Source organism: Anser anser, assembly GCF_964211835.1.
Source record: "Anser anser genome assembly, chromosome: 12".
In the NCBI taxonomy this organism is placed as follows: Eukaryota; Metazoa; Chordata; class Aves; order Anseriformes; family Anatidae; genus Anser; species Anser anser.
In genome coordinates this window covers 1,321,826-1,340,466 of record NC_139733.1, presented here as the reverse complement: position 1 = coordinate 1,340,466, position 18,641 = coordinate 1,321,826, and the positions used below count along the sequence as shown (strand labels likewise).

The following is an 18,641-nucleotide window of genomic DNA, read 5'->3' as shown; positions in this document are numbered from 1 at the left end:
GGGGTTTTCCTCAGGGTTGTGGATTTTCCTCAGTGTTGGGTCCGGAGTTGATGGGTCTTGTTCTCAGGGTTGGGGTTGGAGGGAAGGGGTATTTTTCTTAGGGGTTGGAATTTTCCTCAGTGTTGGGGACATAAGGGAAGGGTCTTTTCCTCAGGGTTGGGGCCGGACCCGAAGGGCCTTTTCCTCAGGCTTGGGGCCGGATCCAAAGGGCCTTTTCCTCAGGCTTGCGGCCGGACCCAAAGGGCCTTTTCCTCAGGCTTGGGGCTGGACCTGAAGAGACTTTTCCTCAGGGTAGGGGCCAGAGAGTAAGGGGCTTTTCCTTAGTGTTGGGGCTGGAGGGAAAGGGTCTTTTCCTGAGGGGTGGGGCTGGAAGGGAAGGCGCTTCACCTCTGGGCTGGGAAAGGATGGGAAAGGGCTTTTCCACAGGGTTTGGGGCTGGAAGGGAAGGGGCTTTTCCTCAGGGTTGATGCTGGATAGGAAGGGGCTTTTGCTAAGCTATGGGAGCAGAGGGAATGGGGATTTTCATCAAAGTTGCGGCCATAGGGGAAGGGGATTTCCTCAGGGTAGGGGCCGGAGTGGACGGGGCTTTTCCTCAGGGTTGGGGCCAGACGCAAACGTGCTTTTCCTCATAGTTGGGGCCATACGCTAAGGGGCCTTTCCTTACAGGTTGGGGCCGCAGGGAAAGGGGCTTTTCTCAGGCTTTGGGCCGGAGTGAAAGGGGCTTTTCCTCAGGGTTGGGGCCAGAGAGGAAGGGGCTTTTTCTCAGGCTTTGGGCCGGAGTGGAAGGGGCTTTTCTTCAGGGTTGGGGCCAGTGGGGAAGGGGCTTTCCCTCAGGCTTGGCGCCCGTGGGGAAGGGGCTATTCCTCAGGGTTCTGTCCAGAGGGGGAGCGTTTTTATGTCAGGGCTGGGGCCGAATGTAAAGGGGGTTTTCCTTGGGGGTGGGTCAGAAATGAACGTGCTTTAACTCGGGTTCGGGGCTGGACGGGAAGGGCCTTTTCCTCAGGCTTGGGGCCGGACGCAAAGGGCCTTTTTCCCTCAGGGTTGCGGCCGGACGGGAAGGGCCTTTTCCTCAGGCTTGGGGCCGGACCTGAAGAGATTTTTCCTCAGGGTAGGGGCCGGACCCGAAGTGCCTTTTCGTCAGGCTTGGGGCCGGACCCAAAGGGCCTTTTCCTCAGGCTTGCGGCCGGACCCAAAGGGCCTTTTCCTCAGGCTTGGGGCCGGACCTGAAGAGACTTTTCCTCAGGGTAGGGTCCGGAGTGTAAGGGGTTTTCCTGAGGGTTGGGGCTGGAGGGGAAGGGACTTTTCCTCAGAGTTGGGGCTGGAGGGGAAGGCGCTTGACCTCTGGGATGGGACAGGATGGGAAAGGGCTTTTCCACAGGGTTTGGGGCTGGTAGGGAAGGGGCTTTTCCTCAGGGTTGATGCTGGAGAGGAAGGGCCTTTTGCAAAGCTATGGGAGCAGAGGGAATGGGGATTTTCCTCAGGGTTGCGGCCATAGGGGAAGGGGCTTTTCCTCAGGGTAGGGGCCAGAGGGGACGGGGCTTTTCCTCAGGGTTGGCGCCCGAGGGAAAGGGGCTTTTCCTCAGGGTTGGGGCCGGACGAGAAGGTGCTTTTCCTCATGGTTGGGGCCAGATGCTAAGGGGCCTTTCCTTACAGGTTCGGGCCGGAGGGAAAGGGGCTTTTCTCAGGCTTTGGGCCGGAGGGGAATGGGCTTTTCCTCAGGGTTGGGGCCGGATGGGAAGGGGCTTTTTCTCAGGCTTGGGGACGTTGGGGAAGGGGCTTTTCTTCAGGTTTGGGGCCGGTTGGGAATGGTCTTTTCCTCAGGGTTGGGGCCGGAGGGGAACGGACTTTTCCTCCGGCTTGCGGCCGGACCCAAAGGGCCTTTTACTCAGGCTTGGGGTCGGACTTGAAGAGAATTTTCCTCAGGGTAGGGGCCGGAGAGTAAGGGGTTTTGCTGAGGGTTGGGCCTGGAGGGGAAGGGGCTTTTCCTCAGAGTTGGGGTTGGAAGGGAAGGGGCTTCACCTCTAGGTTGGGACAGGATGGGAAAGGGCTTTTCCACAGGGTTTGGGGCTGGAAGGGAAGGGGCTTTTCCTCAGGGTTGATGCTGGATAGGAAGGGGCTTTTGCTAAGCTATGGGAGCAGAGGGAATGGGCATTTTCCTCAGGGTTGCGGCCATAGGGGAAGGGGCTTTTCCTCAGGGTAGGGGCCAGAGGGAAAGGGGCTTTTCCTCAGGGTTGGTTTTAGAGGGCAAGGGGCTTTTCCTCAGGGTTGGGGCCAGACGCGAACGTGCTTTTCCTCATGGTTGGGGCCAGACGCTAAGGGGCCTTTCCTTACAGGTTGGGGCCGCAGGGAAAGGGGCTTTTCTCAGGCTTTGGGGCGGAGTGGAAGGGGCTTTTCCTCAGGGTTGGGGCCAGAGGGGAAGGGGCTTTTTCTCAGGCTTTGGGCAGGAGTGGAAGGGGCTTTTCTTCAGGGTTGGGGCCAGAGGGGAAGGGGCTTTCCCTCAGGCTTGGCGCCCGTGGGGAAGGGGCTATTCCTCAGGGTTCTGTCCAGAGGTGGAGCGTTTTTATGTCAGGGCTGGGGCCGAATGTAAAGGGGGTTTTCCATGGGGGTGGGTCGGAAATGAACGTGCTTTAACTCGGGTTCGGGGCTGGACGGGAAGGGCCTTTTCCTCAGGCTTGGGGCCGGACGCAAAGGGCCTTTTTCCCTCAGGGTTGCGGCCAGACGGGAAGGGCCTTTTCCTCAGGCTTGGGGCCAGACCTGAAGAGACTTTTCCTCAGGGTAGGGGCCGGAAATTTAGGGGCTTTTCCTGAGGGTTGGGGCTGGAGGGGAAGGGGCTTTTCCTTAGGCTTGGGGCTGGATGGGAAGGGCCTTTTCCTTAGGCTTGGGGACGGACGGGAAGGGTCTTTTCCTCAGGGTTTGGGATTTTCCTCAGGGTTGCGGCATGGCGGAAACGGGCTTTCCTCAGGGGTTGGGTTGGAGGGGAAGGGAGTTTTCCTCAGGGTTGTGGATTTTCCTCAGTGTTGGGTCCGGAGTTGGTGGGTCTTGTTCTCAGGGTTGGGGTCGGAGGGAAGGGGTATTTTTCTTAGGGGTTGGAATTTTCCTCAGTGTTGGGGACATAAGGGAAGGGTCTTTTCCTCAGGGTTGGGGCCGGACCCGAAGGGCCTTTTCCTCAGGCTTGGGGCCGGATCCAAAGGGCCTTTTCCTCAGGCTTGGGGCAGATCCGAATGGTCTTTTCCTCAGGCTTGGGGCCGGACCTGCGGAGACTTTTCCTCACGGTAGGGGTCGGAGAGTAAGGGGCTTTTCCTGAGGGTTGGGGCTGGAGGGGGAGGGGCTTCACCTCTGTGTTGGGACAGGATTGGAAAGGGCTTTTCCTCAGGGTAGGGGCCGTAGGGGTAGGGGCTTTTCCTCAGGGTTGGGGACAGACGCGAAAGTGCTTTTCCTCAGGGTTGGGGCTGGACGCTAAGGGGCTTTTCCTTAAAGGTTGGGGCCGGAGTGGAAGGGGCATTTCTCAGGCTTTGGGCCGGAGTGGAAGGGGCTTTTCCTCAGGGTTGGGGCCGGTGGGGAAGGGGCTTTTCCTCAGGGTTGGGGCTGGAGGGGAAGGGGCTTTTTCTGAGGCTTTGGGCCGGAGGGGAAGGGGCTTTTCCTCAGGGTTGGGGCCGGTGGGGAAGGGGCATTTTCCTTTGGTTTTGGAATTTTCCTCAGTGTTGGGGACATAGGGGAAGGGTGTTTTCCTCAGGGTTGGGGCCGGACCCAAAGGGCCTTTTCCTCAGGCTTGCGGCCGGACCTGAAGAGACTTTTCCTCAGGGTAGGGGCGAGAGAGTAAGGTGCTTTTCCTCAGAGTTGGAGCTAGAGTAGAAGGGGCTTTTCCTCAGGGTTGGGGCTGGAGGGGAAGGGGCTTCACCTCTGGGTTGGGACAGGATTGGAAAGGGCTTTTCCACAGGGTTTGGGGCTGGAAGGGAAGGGGCTTTTCCTCAGGGTTGGGGCTGGACGCTAAGGGGCCTTTCCTTACAGGTTGGGGCCGGAGGGGAAGGGGTTTTCCTCAGGGGTTGGGTTGGAGGGGAAGGGGGTTTTCCTCAGGGTTTTTGATTTTCCTCAGTGTTGGGTCCGGAGTTGATGGGGCTTTTCCTCAGGGTTGGGGTCGGAGGGGAAGGGGCATTTTCCTTAGGTTTTGGAATTTTCCTCAGTGTTGGGGACATAGGGGAAGGGGCTTTTCCTCATGGTTGGGGCCGGACACCCAGGGGCTTTTCCTGAGGTTTGCGGCCTCATTGGAATGGGCTTTTTCTCAGGCTTGGGGCCGGATGCGCAGGGGCTTTTCCTACGGGTTTGGACTTTTCCTCATGGTTGGGGCCGGACGCGTAGGGGCTTTTCCTCAGGGTTGGGGCTCGACGTGAAGGGGCCTTTCCTTACGGGTAGTGGCCGGATGTGAAAGAGCCTTTCCTTACAGGTTGGGGCCGGACGCGAACGGGTTTTGCAAAGGGTTGGGGCCGGAAGAGAACGGGCTTTTCTTCAGGGCTGGGCATTTTCCTCAGGGTTGTGACTGGAGGGGAAGGGGCTTGTCCTCAGGGTTGGGGCCGGAGGGGAAGGGGCTTTTCCTCAGGGTTGGGGCTGGAGGGGAACGGGCTTTTTCTGAGGCTTTGGGCCGGAGGGGAAGGGGCTTTTCCTCAGGGTTGGGGCCGGTGGGGAAGGGGCATTTTCCTTTGGTTTTGGAATTTTCCTCAGTGTTGGGGACATAGGGGAAGGGTGTTTTCCTCAGGGTTGGGGCCGGACCCAAAGGGCCTTTTCCTCAGGCTTGCGGCCGGACCTGAAGAGACTTTTCCTCAGGGTAGGGGCGAGAGAGTAAGGTGCTTTTCCTCAGAGTTGGAGCTAGAGTAGAAGGGGCTTTTCCTCAGGGTTGGGGCTGGAGGGGAAGGGGCTTCACCTCTGGGTTGGGACAGGATTGGAAAGGGCTTTTCCACAGGGTTTGGGGCTGGAAGGGAAGGGGCTTTTCCTCAGGGTTGGGGCTGGACGCTAAGGGGCCTTTCCTTACAGGTTGGGGCCGGAGGGGAAGGGGTTTTCCTCAGGGGTTGGGTTGGAGGGGAAGGGGGTTTTCCTCAGGGTTTTTGATTTTCCTCAGTGTTGGGTCCGGAGTTGATGGGGCTTTTCCTCAGGGTTGGGGTCGGAGGGGAAGGGGCATTTTCCTTAGGTTTTGGAATTTTCCTCAGTGTTGGGGACATAGGGGAAGGGGCTTTTCCTCATGGTTGGGGCCGGACACCCAGGGGCTTTTCCTGAGGTTTGCGGCCTCATTGGAATGGGCTTTTTCTCAGGCTTGGGGCCGGATGCGCAGGGGCTTTTCCTACGGGTTTGGACTTTTCCTCATGGTTGGGACCGGACGCGTAGGGGCTTTTCCTCAGGGTTGGGGCTCGACGTGAAGGGGCCTTTCCTTACGGGTAGTGGCCGGATGTGAAAGAGCCTTTCCTTATGGGTTGGGGCCGGACGCGAACGGGTTTTGCAAAGGGTTGGGGCCGGAAGAGAACGGGCTTTTCTTCAGGGCTGGGCATTTTCCTCAGGGTTGTGACTGGAGGGGAAGGGGCTTGTCCTCAGGGTTGGGGCCGGAGGGGAAGGGGCTTTTTCTCAGGCTTGGGGCTTTTTCTCAGGCTTGGGGCCGGTGGGGAAGGGCCTTTTCCTCAGGCTTGGAGCCGGAGGGGAAGGGGCTTTTCCTCAGGGTTCTGTCCAGAGGGGAAGCGTTTTTATGTCAGGGCTGGGGCCTAATGTAAAGGGGGTTTTCCTTGGGGGTGGGTCGGAAATGAACGTGCTTTAACTCGGGTTCGGGGCTGGACGGGAAGGGCCTTTTCCTCAGGCTTGGGGCCAGACCTGAAGAGACTTTTCCTCAGGGTAGGGGCCGGACGCAAAGGGCCTTTTTCCCTCAGGGTTGCGGCCGGATGGGAAGGGCCTTTTCTTCAGGCTTGGGGCCGGACCTGAGGAGACTTTTCCTCAGGGTAGGGGCCGGAAATTTATGGGCTTTTCCTGAGGGTTGGGGCTGGAGGGGAAGGGGCTTTTCCTTAGGCTTGGGGCCGGATGGGAAGGGCCTTTTTCTTAGGCTTGGGGCCGGATGAAAAGGGCCTTTTCCTCAGGCTTGGGGCCCGACGGGAAGGGACTTTTCCTCAGGGTTGGGGATTTTCCTCAGGGTTGCGGCATGGTGGAAACGGGCTTTCCTCAGGGGTTGGGTTGGAGGGGAAGGGGGTTTTCCTCAGGGTTGTGGATTTTCCTCAGTGTTGGGTCCGGTGTTGATGGGTCTTGTTCTCAGGGTTGGGGTCGGAGGGGAAGGGGTATTTTTCTTAGGGGTTGGAATTTTCCTCAGTGTTGGGGACATAAGGGAAGGGTCTTTTCCTCAGGGTTGGGGCCGGACCCAAAGGGCCTTTTCCTCAGGCTTGGGGCCGGATCCAAAGGGCCTTTTCCTCAGGCTTGCGGTCGGACCCAAAGGGCCTTTTCCTCAGGCTTGGGGCTGGACCTGAAGAGACTTTTCCTCAGGGTAGGGGCCAGAGAGTAAGGGGCTTTTCCTTAGTGTTGGGGCTGGAGGGAAAGGGTCTTTTCCTGAGGGGTGGGGCTGGAAGGGAAGGCGCTTCACCTCTGGGCTGGGAAAGGATGGGAAAGGGCTTTTCCACAGGGTTTGGGGCTGGAAGGGAAGGGGCTTTTCCTCAGGGTTGATGCTGGATAGGAAGGGGCTTTTGCTAAGCTATGGGAGCAGAGGGAATGGGTCGGAAATGAACGTGATTTAACTCGGTTCGGGGCTGGACGGGAAGGGCCTTTTCCTCAGGCTTGGGGCCGGACGCAAAGGGCCTTTTTCCCTCAGGGTTGCGGCCGGACGGGAAGGGCCTTTTCCTCAGGCTTGGGGCCGGACCTGAAGAGACTTTTCCTCAGGGTAGGGGCCGGACCCGAAGTGCCTTTTCCTCAGGCTTGGGGCCGGACCTGAAGGGCCTTTTCCTCAGGCTTGGGGCCGGATCCAAAGGGCCTTTTCCTCAGGCTTGCGGCCTGACCCGAAGGGCCTTTTCCTCAGGCTTGGGGCCGGACCTGAAGAGACTTTTCCTCAGGGTAGGGTCCGGAGTGTAAGGGGTTTTCCTGAGGGTTGGGGCTGGAGGGGAAGGGACTTTTCCTCAGAGTTGGGGCTGGAGGGGAAGGCGCTTCACCTCTGGGTTGGGACAGGATGGGAAAGGGCTTTTCCACAGGGTTTGGGGCTGGTAGGGAAGGGGCTTTTCCTCAGGGTTGATGCTGGAGAGGAAGGGCCTTTTGCAAAGCTATGGGAGCAGAGGGAATGGGGATTTTCCTCAGGGTTGCGGCCATAGGGGAAGGGGCTTTTCCTCCTGGTAGGGGCCGGAGGGGACGGGGCTTTTCCTCAGGGTTGGCGCCCGAGGGAAAGGGGCTTTTCCTCAGGGTTGGGGCCGGACGAGAAGGTGCTTTTCCTCATGGTTGGGGCCAGATGCTAAGGGGCCTTTCCTTACAGGTTGGGGCCGTAGGGAAAGGGGCTTTTTCTCAGGCTTTGGGCCGGAGTGAAAGGGGCTTTTCCTCAGGGTTGGGGCCGGAGGGGAAGGGACTTTTCCTCAGGGTTCTGTCCAGAGGGGACGAGTTTTTATGTCCGGGTTGGGGCCGAATGGAAAGGGGGTTTTCCTTGGGGGTGGGTCGGAAATGAACGTGCTTTAACTCGGGTTCGGGGCTGGACGGGAAGGGCCTTTTCCTCAGGCTTGGTGCCAGACCTGAAGAGACTTTTCCTCAGGGTAGGGGCCGGAAATTTTGGGGCTTTTCCTGAGGGTTGGGGCTGGAGGGGATGGGGCTTTTCCTTAGGCTTGGGGCTGGATGGGAAGGGCCTTTTCCTTAGGCTTGGGGCCGGATGGGAAGGGGCTTTTCCTCAGGCTTGGGGCCGGACCGGAAGGGTCTTTTCCTCAGGGTTTGGGATTTTCCTCAGGGTTGCGGCATGGCGGAAACGGGCTTTCCTCAGGGGTTGGGTTGGAGGGGAAGGGGGTTTTCCTCAGGGTTGGGGATTTTCCTCAGGGTCGGCTCCGGAGTTGATAGGTCTTGTTCTCAGGGTTGTGGTCGGAGGAAAAGGGGTATTTTTCTTAGGGGTTGGAATTTTCCTCAGTGTTGGGGACAGAAGGGAAGGGTCTTTTCCTCAGGGTTGGGGCCGGACCCAAAGGGCCTTTTCCTCAGGCTTGGGGCTGGACCCGAAGGGCCTTTTCCTCAGGCTTGGGGCCGGACCCAAAGGGCCTTTTCCTCAGGCTTGCGGTCGGACCCAAAGGGCCTTTTCCTCAGGCTTGGGGCTGGACCTGAAGAGACTTTTCCTCAGGGTAGGGGCCAGAGAGTAAGGGGCTTTTCCTTAGTGTTGGGGCTGGAGGGGAAGGGTCTTTTCCTGAGGGGTGGGGCTGGAGGGGAACGGGCTTCACCTCTGGTTTGGGAAAGGATGGGAAAGGGCTTTTCCTCAGGGTTGGGGCCGGTGGGGAAGGGGCTTTTCCTCAGGTTTAGGGCCCGTGGGGAAGGGCCTTTTCCTCAGGCTTGGGGCCGGGGTGTAAGGGGCTTTTCCTGAGGGTTGGGGCTGGAGGGGAAGGGACTTCTCCTCTGGTTTGGGACAGGATGGGAAAGGGCTTTTGCACAGGGTTTGGGGCTGGAAGGGAAGGGGCTTTTCCTCAGGGTTGGGGTTAATGCGGAAGGGGCTTTTCTTATGCTATGGGACCAGAGGAAAGGGGATTTTCATCAGGGTTGCAGCCATAGGGGAAGGGTCTTTTCCTCAGGGTAGGGGCCGGAGGGGAAGGGGTTTTCCTCAGGGTTGGCACCCGAGGGAAAGGGGCTTTTCCTCAGGGTTGGGGACGGAGGCGAAGGGGCTTTTCCTCAGGTTTGGGGCCAGAGAGGAAGGGGCTTTTCCTCAGGGATGGGTCCAGGGTTGATGGGGCTTTTCCTCAGGGTTTGGGTCGAAGGCGAAGGGGCGTTACGTCAGGGTTGTGGCTAGATTGATTGGGATTTTCCTCTGGGCTGGGTTCGGAGGGCAAAGGGCTTTTCCTCAGGGTTGGTTTTAGAGGGCAAGGGGCTTTTCCTCAGGGTTTCTGCGGGACGAGACCGTGTTTTCCACAGGGTTGGGGATGGAGGTGAAGGGGCATTTTCCTCAGGGTTTGCATTTTTCCTGAGGGTTTTGGCCGTAGTGGAAGGGGTTTTTGCTTAGGGTTGGGGCCGGAGGGGAAGGTGCGTCTCCTCAGGCTTTGGGCCCGAGGGGAAGGGACTTGTCCTCATGGTTGGGACGGGATGGGAAGAGGCTTTTCCGCAGGGTTTGGGGCGGGACGGGAAGGGGCTTTTCCTCAAGCTTGGGCCTCATGCGAAGGGGCTTTTCCTCAGGATTGGGGCTGGATTTGCAGAGGGTTTTCCTCAGGGTTGGGGTTGGATGCGCAGGGGCTTTTCCTAAGGTTGGGGATTTTCTTCAGGGTTGTGGCTGGAGGGGAAGGGGTTTTCCTCAGGCTTGGGGCTAGAGGGGAAGGGGTTTTTTCAGAGGCTTGGGGCTTTTTCTCAGGCTTGGAGCAGGTGGGGAAGGGGCTTTTCATCAGGGCTGGGGCTTTTCCTCAGGGTTGGGGCCAGAGCATAAGGGCTTTTTCCTCAGGCTTGGGGCCGGAGGGGAAGGGGCTTTTCCTTAGGGTTCTGGCAGAGGGGAAGAGTTTTTATGTCAGGTCTGCGGCTGAATAGAAAGGGGGTTTTCCTTGGGGGTGGGTCGGAAATGAACGTGCCTTAACTCGGATTCGGGGCCGGACGGGAATGGCCTTTTTTCTCCGGCCTGGGGCTGGACGGGAAGGGCCTTTTTCCCTCAGGGTTGGGGCCGGACGGGAAGGGGTTTTTCCTCAGGGTAGGGGCTGGAGGGGAAAGGGCTTTTCCACAGGGTTTGGGGCTGGAAAGCAAGGGGCTTTTCCTCAGGGTTGGGGCTAAAGCGGTAGGGGCTTTTCTTAAGCTATGGGAGCAGAGGGAAAGGGGATTTTCATCAGGGTTGCAGCCATAGGGGAAGGGGCTTTTCCTCAGGGTAGGGGCTGGAGGGGAAGGGGCTTTTCCTCAGGGTTGGAGCCCAAGGGAAGGGGGCTTTTCCTCAGGGTTGGGGACGGAGGGGAAGGGGCTTTTCCTCAGGCTTGGGGCCAGAGTTGGTGGGGCTTTTCCTCAGGGGTTTGGGTGGAAGGGGAAGGGACGTTACGTCAGGGTTGTGGCCAGATTGATTGGGATTTTCCTCTGGGCTGGGTTCGGAGGGTAAAGGGCTTTTCCTGAGGGTTGGTTTCAGAGGGCAAGGGGCTTTTCCTCAGGGTTTATGCGTGACGGGACCATGTTTTCCTCAGGGTTGGGGATGGAGGTGAAGGGGCATTTTCCTCAGGGTTTGGAATTTTCCTGAGGGTTGGGGCCGGAGTGGAAGGGGTTTTTGCTTAGGGTTGGGGCCAGAGGGGAAGGCGCTTTTCCTCAGAGTTGGGGCCAGAGGGGAAGGCGCTTCTTCTCAGGCTTGGGGCCGGAGGAGAAGGGACTTCTCCTCATGGTTGGGACGGGATGGGAAGAGGTTTTTCCTTAGGGTTTGGGGCTGGACGGGAAGGGGCTTTCCCTCCGGGTTGGGGCTATACGGGAAGGGGCTTTTCCTCAGGCTTGGGCCTCATGGGAAGGGGTTTTTCCTCAGGGTTTGGGATTTTCCTCAGGGTTGTGTCCGGAATTGATGGGGCTTATCCTCAGGTTTGGGGTCGGAGGGGAAGGGTATATTCCTTAGGGTTTGGAATTTTCCTAGTTGATGGGGACATAGGGGAAGGGGCTTTTCCTCAGGGTTGGGGCCGGATTTGCAGAGGGTTTTCCTCAGGGTTGGGGCCGGATTTGAGAGTGTTTTCCTCAGGGTTGGGGTCAGATGTGCAGGGGCTTTTCCTCAGGGTTGGGGATTTTCTTCAGAGTTGTGGCTGGAGGGGAAGGGGATTTTCCTCAGGGTTTGGGCTGGATGGGAAGGGAATATTCCTCAGGGTTCTGTACGGTGGGGAAGAGTTTTTATGTCAGGGCTGGGGCCGAATGGAAATGGGGTTTTCCTTGGGGGTGGGTCGGAATTGAACGTGGATTTGGGGCTGGACGGGAAGGGTCTTTTTTCTCAGGCTTGGGGCTGGACGGGAAGGGCTTTTTTCCCTCAGGGTTGGGGCTGGACGGGAACGGGCTTTTCCTCAGCGCTAGGGTTTTTCCTCAGGGTTGGGGCCGGAGCGGAAGGGGGTTTTCCTCAGGGTTTGGGACGCAGTGGAAGGGGATATTTTTTCAGGGTTCTGTCCAGAGGGGTAGAGTTTTTATGTCAGGGCTGGGGCAGAATGGATAGGGGGTTTTCCTTGGGGGTGGGTCAGAAATGAACGTGCTTTAACTCGGGTTCGGGGCTGGACGGGAAGGGCCTTTTCCTCAGGCTTGGGGCCGGACGCAAAGGGCCTTTTTCCCTCAGGTTTGGGGCCGGACGGGAAGGGCCTTTTCCTCAGGCTTGGGGCCGGACCGGAAGGGTCTTTTCTTCAGCGTTTGGGATTTTCCTCAGGGTTGCTGCCTGGTGGAAAGGGGCTTTCCTCAGGGGTTGGGTTGGAGGGGAAGGGGCTTTTCCTCAGGGTAGGGGCCGGAGGGGAAGGGCCTTTTCCTCAGGCTTGGGGCCGGACTCCAAAGGCCTTTTCTTGAGGCTTGGGGCTGGATGGGAAGGGCCTTTTCCTCAGGCTTGGGGCCGGACCCGAAGGGCCTTTTCCTGAGGGTTGGGGATTTTCCTGAGGGTTGCGGCCTGGCGGAAAGGGGCTTTCCTCAGGGGTTGGGTTGGAGGGGAAGGGGGTTTTCCTCAGGGTTGGGGATTTTCCTCAGTGTTGGGTCCAGTGTTGATGGGTCTTGTCCTCAGGGTTGGGGTCGGAGGGGAAGGGCCTTTTCCTTATGTTTTGGAATTTTCCTCAGTGTTGGGGACATAGGAAAGGGGCTTTTCCTCAGGGTTGGGGCAGTACGCGCAGGGTCTTTTCCTTAGGCTTGGGGCCGGACACGAAATGCCTTCTCCTCAGGCTTCGGGCCGGACCTGAAGAGACTTTTCCTCAGGGTAGGGGCCGGAGAGTAAGGGTCTTTCCCTAAGGGTTGGGGCCCGAAGGGGAAGGGGCTTCTCCTCAGGGTTGGGGCTGCAGTGGAAGGGGCTTTTGCTAAGTTATGGGAGCAGAAGGAAAGGGGATTTTTCTCAGGGTTTTGACCATAGGGGTAAAGGCTTTTCCTCAGGTTTGGGGCCGTTGGCGAAGGCGCTTTTTCTCAGGGTTGGGGCCGGATTTACAGAGGGTTTTCCTCAGGGTTGGGGTCGGATGCGCAGGGGCTTTTCCTCACGGTTGGTGCCGGACGTGAAGGTGCTTTTCCTCAGGATTGGGGCCGGACACTAAGGGGCCTTTCCTTACGGGTTGGGGCCGGAGGGGAAGGGGCTTTTCCTCAGGGTTGGGGCTGCAGTGGAAGTGCCTTTTACTCAGGCTTGGGGTCTCATGGGAGGGGTCTTTTCCTCAGGTTTGGAGCGTTTGCTCACGTTTGGGGCCGGAGGAAAAGTGGCTTTTCCTCAGGCTTGGGGCGGGTGGGGAAGGGCCTTTACCTCAGGCTTGGGCACGGTAGTGAAGGGCATTTTCCTTAGGCTTGGGGTAGGACGGGAAGGGCCTTTTCCTCAGGCTTGCGGCTGGATGGGAAGGGCCTTTTCCTTAGGCTTGTGGCCGGATGGGAAGGGCCTTTTCCTCAGGCTTGGGGCCGGACCGGAAGGGTCTTTTCCTCAGGGTTTGGGATTTTCCTCAGGGTTGCGGCATGGCGGAAAGGGGCTTTTCTCAGTGGTTGGCTTGGAGGGGAAGGGGGTTTTCCTAAGGGTTGGGAATTTCCCTCAGCGTTGGGTCCGGAGTTGATAGGTCTTGTCCTCAGGATTGAGGTCGGAGGGGAAGGGGCATTTTCCTCAGGCTTGGGGCCAGACCCGAAGGGCCTTTTCCTCAGGCTTGCTTCCGGACCCGAAGGGCCTTTTCCTCAGGGTTGGGGCCGTACCCGAAGGGCCTTTTCCTCAGGCTTGGGGCCGGACCCGAAGGGCCTTTTCTTCAGGCTTGGGGCCAGACACGAAGGGCCTTTTCCTCAGGCTTGCTTCCGGACCCGAAGGGCCTTTTCCTCAGGCTTGGGGCTGGACCTGAAGAGACTTTTCCTCAGGGTTGCGGCCTGGCGGAAAGGGGCTTTCCTCAGGGGTTGGGGATTTTCCTCATGGTTGGGTCCGGTGTTGATGGGTCTTGTCGTCAGGGTTGGGGTCGGAGGGGAAGGGACATTTTCCTTAGGTTTTGGAATTTTCCTCAGTGTTGGGGACATAGGGGAAGGGCCTTTTCCTCAGGCCTGGGGCCGGACCCGAAGGGTCTTTTCCTCAGGGTTTGGGATTTTCCTCAGGGTTGCGGCCTGGCGGAATGGGGCTTTCATCAGTGGTTGAGTTGGAGGGGAAGGGGGTTTTCCTCAGGGTTGTGGATTTTCCTCAGTGTTGGGTCCGGAGTTGATGGGTCTTGTCCACAGGGTTGGGGTCGGAGGGGAAGGGGCATTTTCGTTAGGTTTTTGGAATTTTCCTCAGTGTTGGGGACATAAGGGAAGGGGCTTTCCCTCAGGGTTGGGGCCGGACCCGAAGGGCCTTTTCCTCAGCCTTGGGGCCGGACCCAAAGGGACTTTACCTCAGGCTTGGGGCGGATGTGAAGAGAGTTTTCCTCAGGGTTGAGGCTGGAGGGAAGGGGCTTTTCCTCAGGGTTGGGACTGGAAGGGAAGGGGCTTTTCCTCAGGGTTGGGGCTAAAGCGGAAGGGGCTTTTGCTAAGGTATGGGAGCAGAGGGAAAGGGGATTTTCATCAGGGTTGCGGCCGTAGGGGAAGGGTCTTTTCCTCAGGGTTGGGGCCGGAGGGGAAGGGGCTTTTCTCAGGGTAGGGGCCTCATGGGAAGGGGCTTTTTCTCAGGCTTGGGACTTTTTTTCAGGCTTGTGTCCGGAGGGGAAGGGTCTTTTCCTCAGGGTTGGGGCCGGTGGGGAAGGGGATTTTCTTCAGGCTTTGGGCTAGAGGTGAAGGGGCTTTTCGTCAGGGTTGGGGCCAGATTGGAAGGGCCTTTTCCTCAGGCTTGGGTTCAGATACGAAGTGCCTTTTCCTCAGCCTTGGGGCCGGACCCAAAGGGCCTTTTCCTCAGGCTTGGGGCCAGATTCGAAGGACCTTTTCCTCAGGCTTGCGGCAGGACTCGAAGGGCCTTTTCCTCAGGCTTGGGGACGGACCCAAAGGGCCTTTTCCTTAGGCTTGGGGCCGGACGCAAAGTTCCTTTTCCTCAGGCTTGGGGCCGGATCCGAATGGCATTTTCCTCAGGCTTGGGGCCGGACTCAAAGGGCCTTTTCCTCAGGCTTGGGGCCGGATGGGAAGGGGCTTTTCCTCAGGGTTGGGGATTTTCCTCAGGGTTGGGTCTGGAGTTGATGGGTCTAGTCCTCAGAGTTGGGGTCGGAGGGGAAGGGGCATTTTCCTTAGGTTTTGGAATTTTCCTCAGTGTTGGGGACATAGGGGAAGGGTCTTTTCCTCAGGGTTGGGGCTGGACGCACAGGGCCTTTTCCTCAGGCTTGCGGCCGGACCCAAAGGGCCTTTTCCTCAGGCTTGGGGCCGGACCTGAATAGATTTTTCCTCACGATAGGCGCTGGAAGGGAAGGGGCTTTTCTTCAGGGTTGGGGCTGGAGGGGAATGGGCTTCACCTCTGGATTGGGACAGGATGGGAAAGGGCTTTAACACAGGGTTTGGGGCTGGAAGGGAAGGGGCTTTTCCTCAGGGTTGCAGCTAATTCGGAAGGGGCTTTTGCTAAGCTATGGGAGCAGAGGGAAAGGGGATTTTCATCAAGGTTGTGGCCATATGGGAAGGGGCTTTTCCTCAGGGTAGGGGCCGGAGGGGAAGGGGCTTTTCTCAGGCTTTGAGCCGGAGGGGAAGGGGCTTTTCCTCAGGGTAGGGGCCTCATGGGAAGGGGCTTTTTCTCAGGCTTGGGACTTTTTTTCAGGCTTGTGTCCGGAGGGGAAGGGGCTTTTCCTCAGGGTTGGGGCCGGTGGGGAAGGGGCTTTTCTTCAGGCTTTGGGCTGGAGGTGAAGGGGCTTTTCGTCAGGGTTGGGGTTAGTTTGGAAGGGCCTTTTCCTCAGGCTTGGGTTCAGACACGAAGTGCCTCTTCCTCAGCCTTTGGGCCGTACCCAAACGGCCTTTTCTTCAGGCTTGGGGCCAGATTCGAAGGACCTTTTCGTCAGGCTTGCGGCCGGACTTGAAGGGCCTTTTCCTCTGGCTTGGGGCCGGACCCAAATGGCCTTTTCCTCAGGCTTGCAGCCGTACCGAAGGGCCTTTTCCTCAGGCTTGGGGCTGGATCTGAAGAGACTTTTCCTCACGGTAGGCGCTGTAAGGGAAGGGGCTTTACCTGAGGGCTGGGGCTGGAAGGGAAGGGGCTTTTCCTCAGGGTTGGGGGTAAAGCGGAAGGGGGTTTTGCTAAGCTATGGGAGCAGAGGGAAAGGGGATTTTCATCAGGGTTGCGGCCGTAGGGGAAGGGGCTTTTCCTCAGGGTAGGGGCCGGGGGGGAAGGGGCTTTTCCTCAGGGTTGTCGCCAGAGTGAAAGGGGCTTTTCTTCAGGGTTTAGGCCGGTGGCGAAGGTGCTTCTCATCAGGGTTGGGGACGAACGCTAAGGGGCCTTTCCTTACCGGTTGGGGCCAGAGGGGAAGGGGCTTTTCTCAGGCTTTGGGCTGGAGTGGAAGGGGCTTTTCCTCAGGATTGGGCCTTATGGGAAGGGGTTTTCCTCAGGGTTGGGGATATTCCGCAGGGTTGGGTCTGGAGTTGATGGGGTTTTCCTCAGGCTTGGGGTCGGAGTGGAAGGGGCATTTTCCTTAGGTTTTGGAATTTTCCTCAGTGTTGGGGACATAGGGGAAGGGGCTTTTCCTCAGGGTTGGGATCGGATTTGCAGAGGGTTTTCCTCAGGGTTGGGGTCGGATTCGCAGGGGCTTTTCCTCAGGGTTGGGGCCGGACGCGAAGGTGCTTTTCCCCAGGATTGGGGCCGGACACTAAGGGGTCTTTCCTTAAGTGTTGGTGCCGGAGGGGAAGGGGCTTTTCCTCAGGGTTGGGTCTGGAGTGGAAGTGACTTTTACTCTATCTTGGGGCGTCATGGGAGGGGTCTTTTCCTCAGGGTTGGAGCGTTTGCTCACGTTTGGGGCCGGTAGGGAAGGGGCTTTTCCTCTGGGTTGGGGCTAAAGCGGAAGGGGCTTTTCCTAAGCTATGGGAGCAGAGGGAAAGGGGATTTTCATCAGGGTTGCGGCCATAGGGGAATGGGCTTTTCCTCAGGGTAGGGGCCGGAGGGGACGGGGTTTCTCCTCAGGGTTGGCGCCAGAGGGAAAGGGGCTTTTCCTCAGGGTTGGGGCCAGTGGTGAAGGTGCTTTTCCTCAGGGTCGGGGACGAACGCTAAGGGGCCTTTCCTTACCGGCTGGGGCCGGAGTGGAAGGGGCTTTTCTCAGGCTTTGGGCCAGAGGGGAATGGGCTTTTCTGCAGGCTTGGGGTTTGAGTCGAAGGGGCTTTTCCTCAGGGTGGGGCCAGACGCGTAGGGGTTTTTCTCAGGGTTGGGGCCGGAGGGGAAGGGGCTTTTGTTCAGGTTTGTGGCCGCGTGGGAAGGGAGTTTTCCTTAGGTTTGGGGCTTTTCCTCAGGGTTGGGGCTGGTGGGGAAGGGCCTTTTCCTCAGGGTTGGGGCCTCATGGGAAGGGGCTTTTCCTCAGGGTTTGGGCCAAAGTGGAAGGGACATTTCCTCAGGCTTGGGGCCAGACGGGAAGGGTCTTTTCCTCAGGGTTTGGGATTTTCCTCAGGGTTGCAGCCTGGCGGAAAGGGTCTTTCCTCAGGGGTTGGGTTGGAGGGGAAATGGGTTTTCCTCAGGGTTGTGGATTTTCCTCAGGGTTGGGTCCGGAGTTGATGGGTCTTGTCCTCAGGGTTGGGGTTGGAGGGGAAGGGGCATTTTCATTTGGTTTTGGAATTTTCCTCAGTGTTGGGGACATAGGGGACGGGTCTTTTCCTCAGGGTTGGGGCCGGACACCTGATTAGGGAAGCTGAGGCGATTCCAGATAAGAAAGGGTTAAGAATGTAAATATTAAAGGAGAACAGAACATTAGGTATAGGGCAGGAAACAAATGTACAGACAATGTATCTCGAAATAGGACATATACGGGCAATATATCTCGAACAAGACATTGGAATCCAAGATAAGAAAATAACAAGCAGAAGAATCGAAAAAAAAAAACAGTCCTTGCGGTTAGGAAGAAAGCTAACTCAGCAGAATCCTGACCAAGGGTGAAAAGTACACTGTGAGGAAGACTTATGGCCTTCCTCTCTGAGACCACCAACCACAGCTCGACGACCCCTGCCCAAGACCACCGAGAGGATCTGCGCAGGCGCAGGACACAAAAAACTGATTAGCATGAGAAGCAAGAGTAGGCGGGGTTAGATAATGAATACGTATAGGCGTTAATAAAATATTAATCACTGTGATGTATGAATTTGGGACGGCTTTTCACTTCGGGATGCACGATAGGCGGAAAGATCCCCCGTGCATCCGGCGCCGTCAATAAAGAATAAATCACTTAAAGAAATTGGATTTATGATCTTTGAATCACACGCAGGGCCTTTTCCTCAGGCTTGGGGCTGGACGCGAAGGGCCTTTTCCTCAGGCTTGGGGCCGGGACCGAAGGGCCTTTTCCCCAGGCTTAGGGCTGGATCTGAAGAGACTTTTCCTCAGGGTAGGGGCTGTAAGGGAAGGGGCTTTACCTGAGGGCTGGGGCTGGAGGTGAAGGGGCTTCACCTCTGGGTTGGGACAGGATGGGAAAGGGCTTTTCCACAGGGTTTGGGGCTTGAAGGGAATGGGCTTCTCCTCAGGGCTGGGGCTAAAGCGGAAGGGGCTTTTCCTAAGCTATGGGAGCAGAGGGAAAGGGGATTTCCATCAGGGTTGCGGCCATAGGGGAAGGGGCTTTTCCTCAGGGTAGGGGCCGGAGGGGAAGGGGCTTTTCCTCATGGTAGGCGCCAGAGGGAAAGGGGCTTTTCCTCAGGGTTGGGGCCATATGGCGAAGGTGTTTTTCCTCAGGGTTGGGGCCAGACTCTAAGGGGCCTTTCCTTACAGGTTGGTGCCGGAGGGGAAGGGTCTTTTCTCAGGCTTTGGGCCGGAGGGGAAGGGGCTTTTCCTCAGGCTTGGGCCGTATGGGAAGGGCTTTTTCCTCAGGGTTGGAGATATTCCTCAGGGTTGCGTCCGGAGTTGATGGGTCTTTTCCTCAGGGTTGGGGTCGGAGGGGAAGGGGCTTTTCCTCAGGGTTGGGGCCGGATTTGCAGAGGGTTTTCCTCAGTGTTGGGGTCGGATGCGCAGGGGCTTTTCCTCAGGGTTGGGGCCGGACACGAAGGTGTTTTTCCTCAGAATTGGGGCCAGGCACTAAGGGGCCTTTCCTCACGGTTTGGGGCCGGAGGGGAAGGGGCTTTTCCTCAGGGTAGGGGCTGGAGTGGAAGTGCCTTTTACTCAGGCTTGGGGCCTCATGGGAGGGGCTTTTCCTCAGGGTTGGAGCGTTTGCTCATGTTTGGGGCCGGAGGAAAAGGGGCTTTTGGTCAGGGTTGGGGCCGGATTGGAAGGGCCTTGTCCTCAGGCTTGG

The 18,641-nt window shown here is 58.1% G+C and overlaps 1 protein-coding gene across 2 annotated transcripts in view; it reads left to right on the top strand.

The window, feature by feature from the left end:
- The window catches only part of LOC310880119 (uncharacterized protein), a 30,820-nt gene extending 13,056 nt beyond the window's left edge, over nt 1-17,764 (top strand). Inside the window, exons 1-4 of one of the 2 annotated variants that reach the window (XM_083795457.1) lie at nt 1,292-2,775; nt 3,137-3,272; nt 15,305-15,372; nt 17,169-17,764. In XM_083795457.1, the coding sequence (XP_083651583.1) occupies nt 2,130-2,775; nt 3,137-3,272; nt 15,305-15,372; nt 17,169-17,305 (987 nt within the window). In that variant the 5' untranslated portion in view covers nt 1,292-2,129 and the 3' untranslated portion in view covers nt 17,306-17,764. Of the gene's footprint in view, nt 1-1,291; nt 2,776-3,136; nt 3,273-15,202; nt 15,373-17,168 lie in introns of those variants that run through there. The other variant, XM_083795458.1, reaches the window with a different exon arrangement.
- The last annotated feature ends 877 nt before the right edge of the window (nt 17,765-18,641 follow it).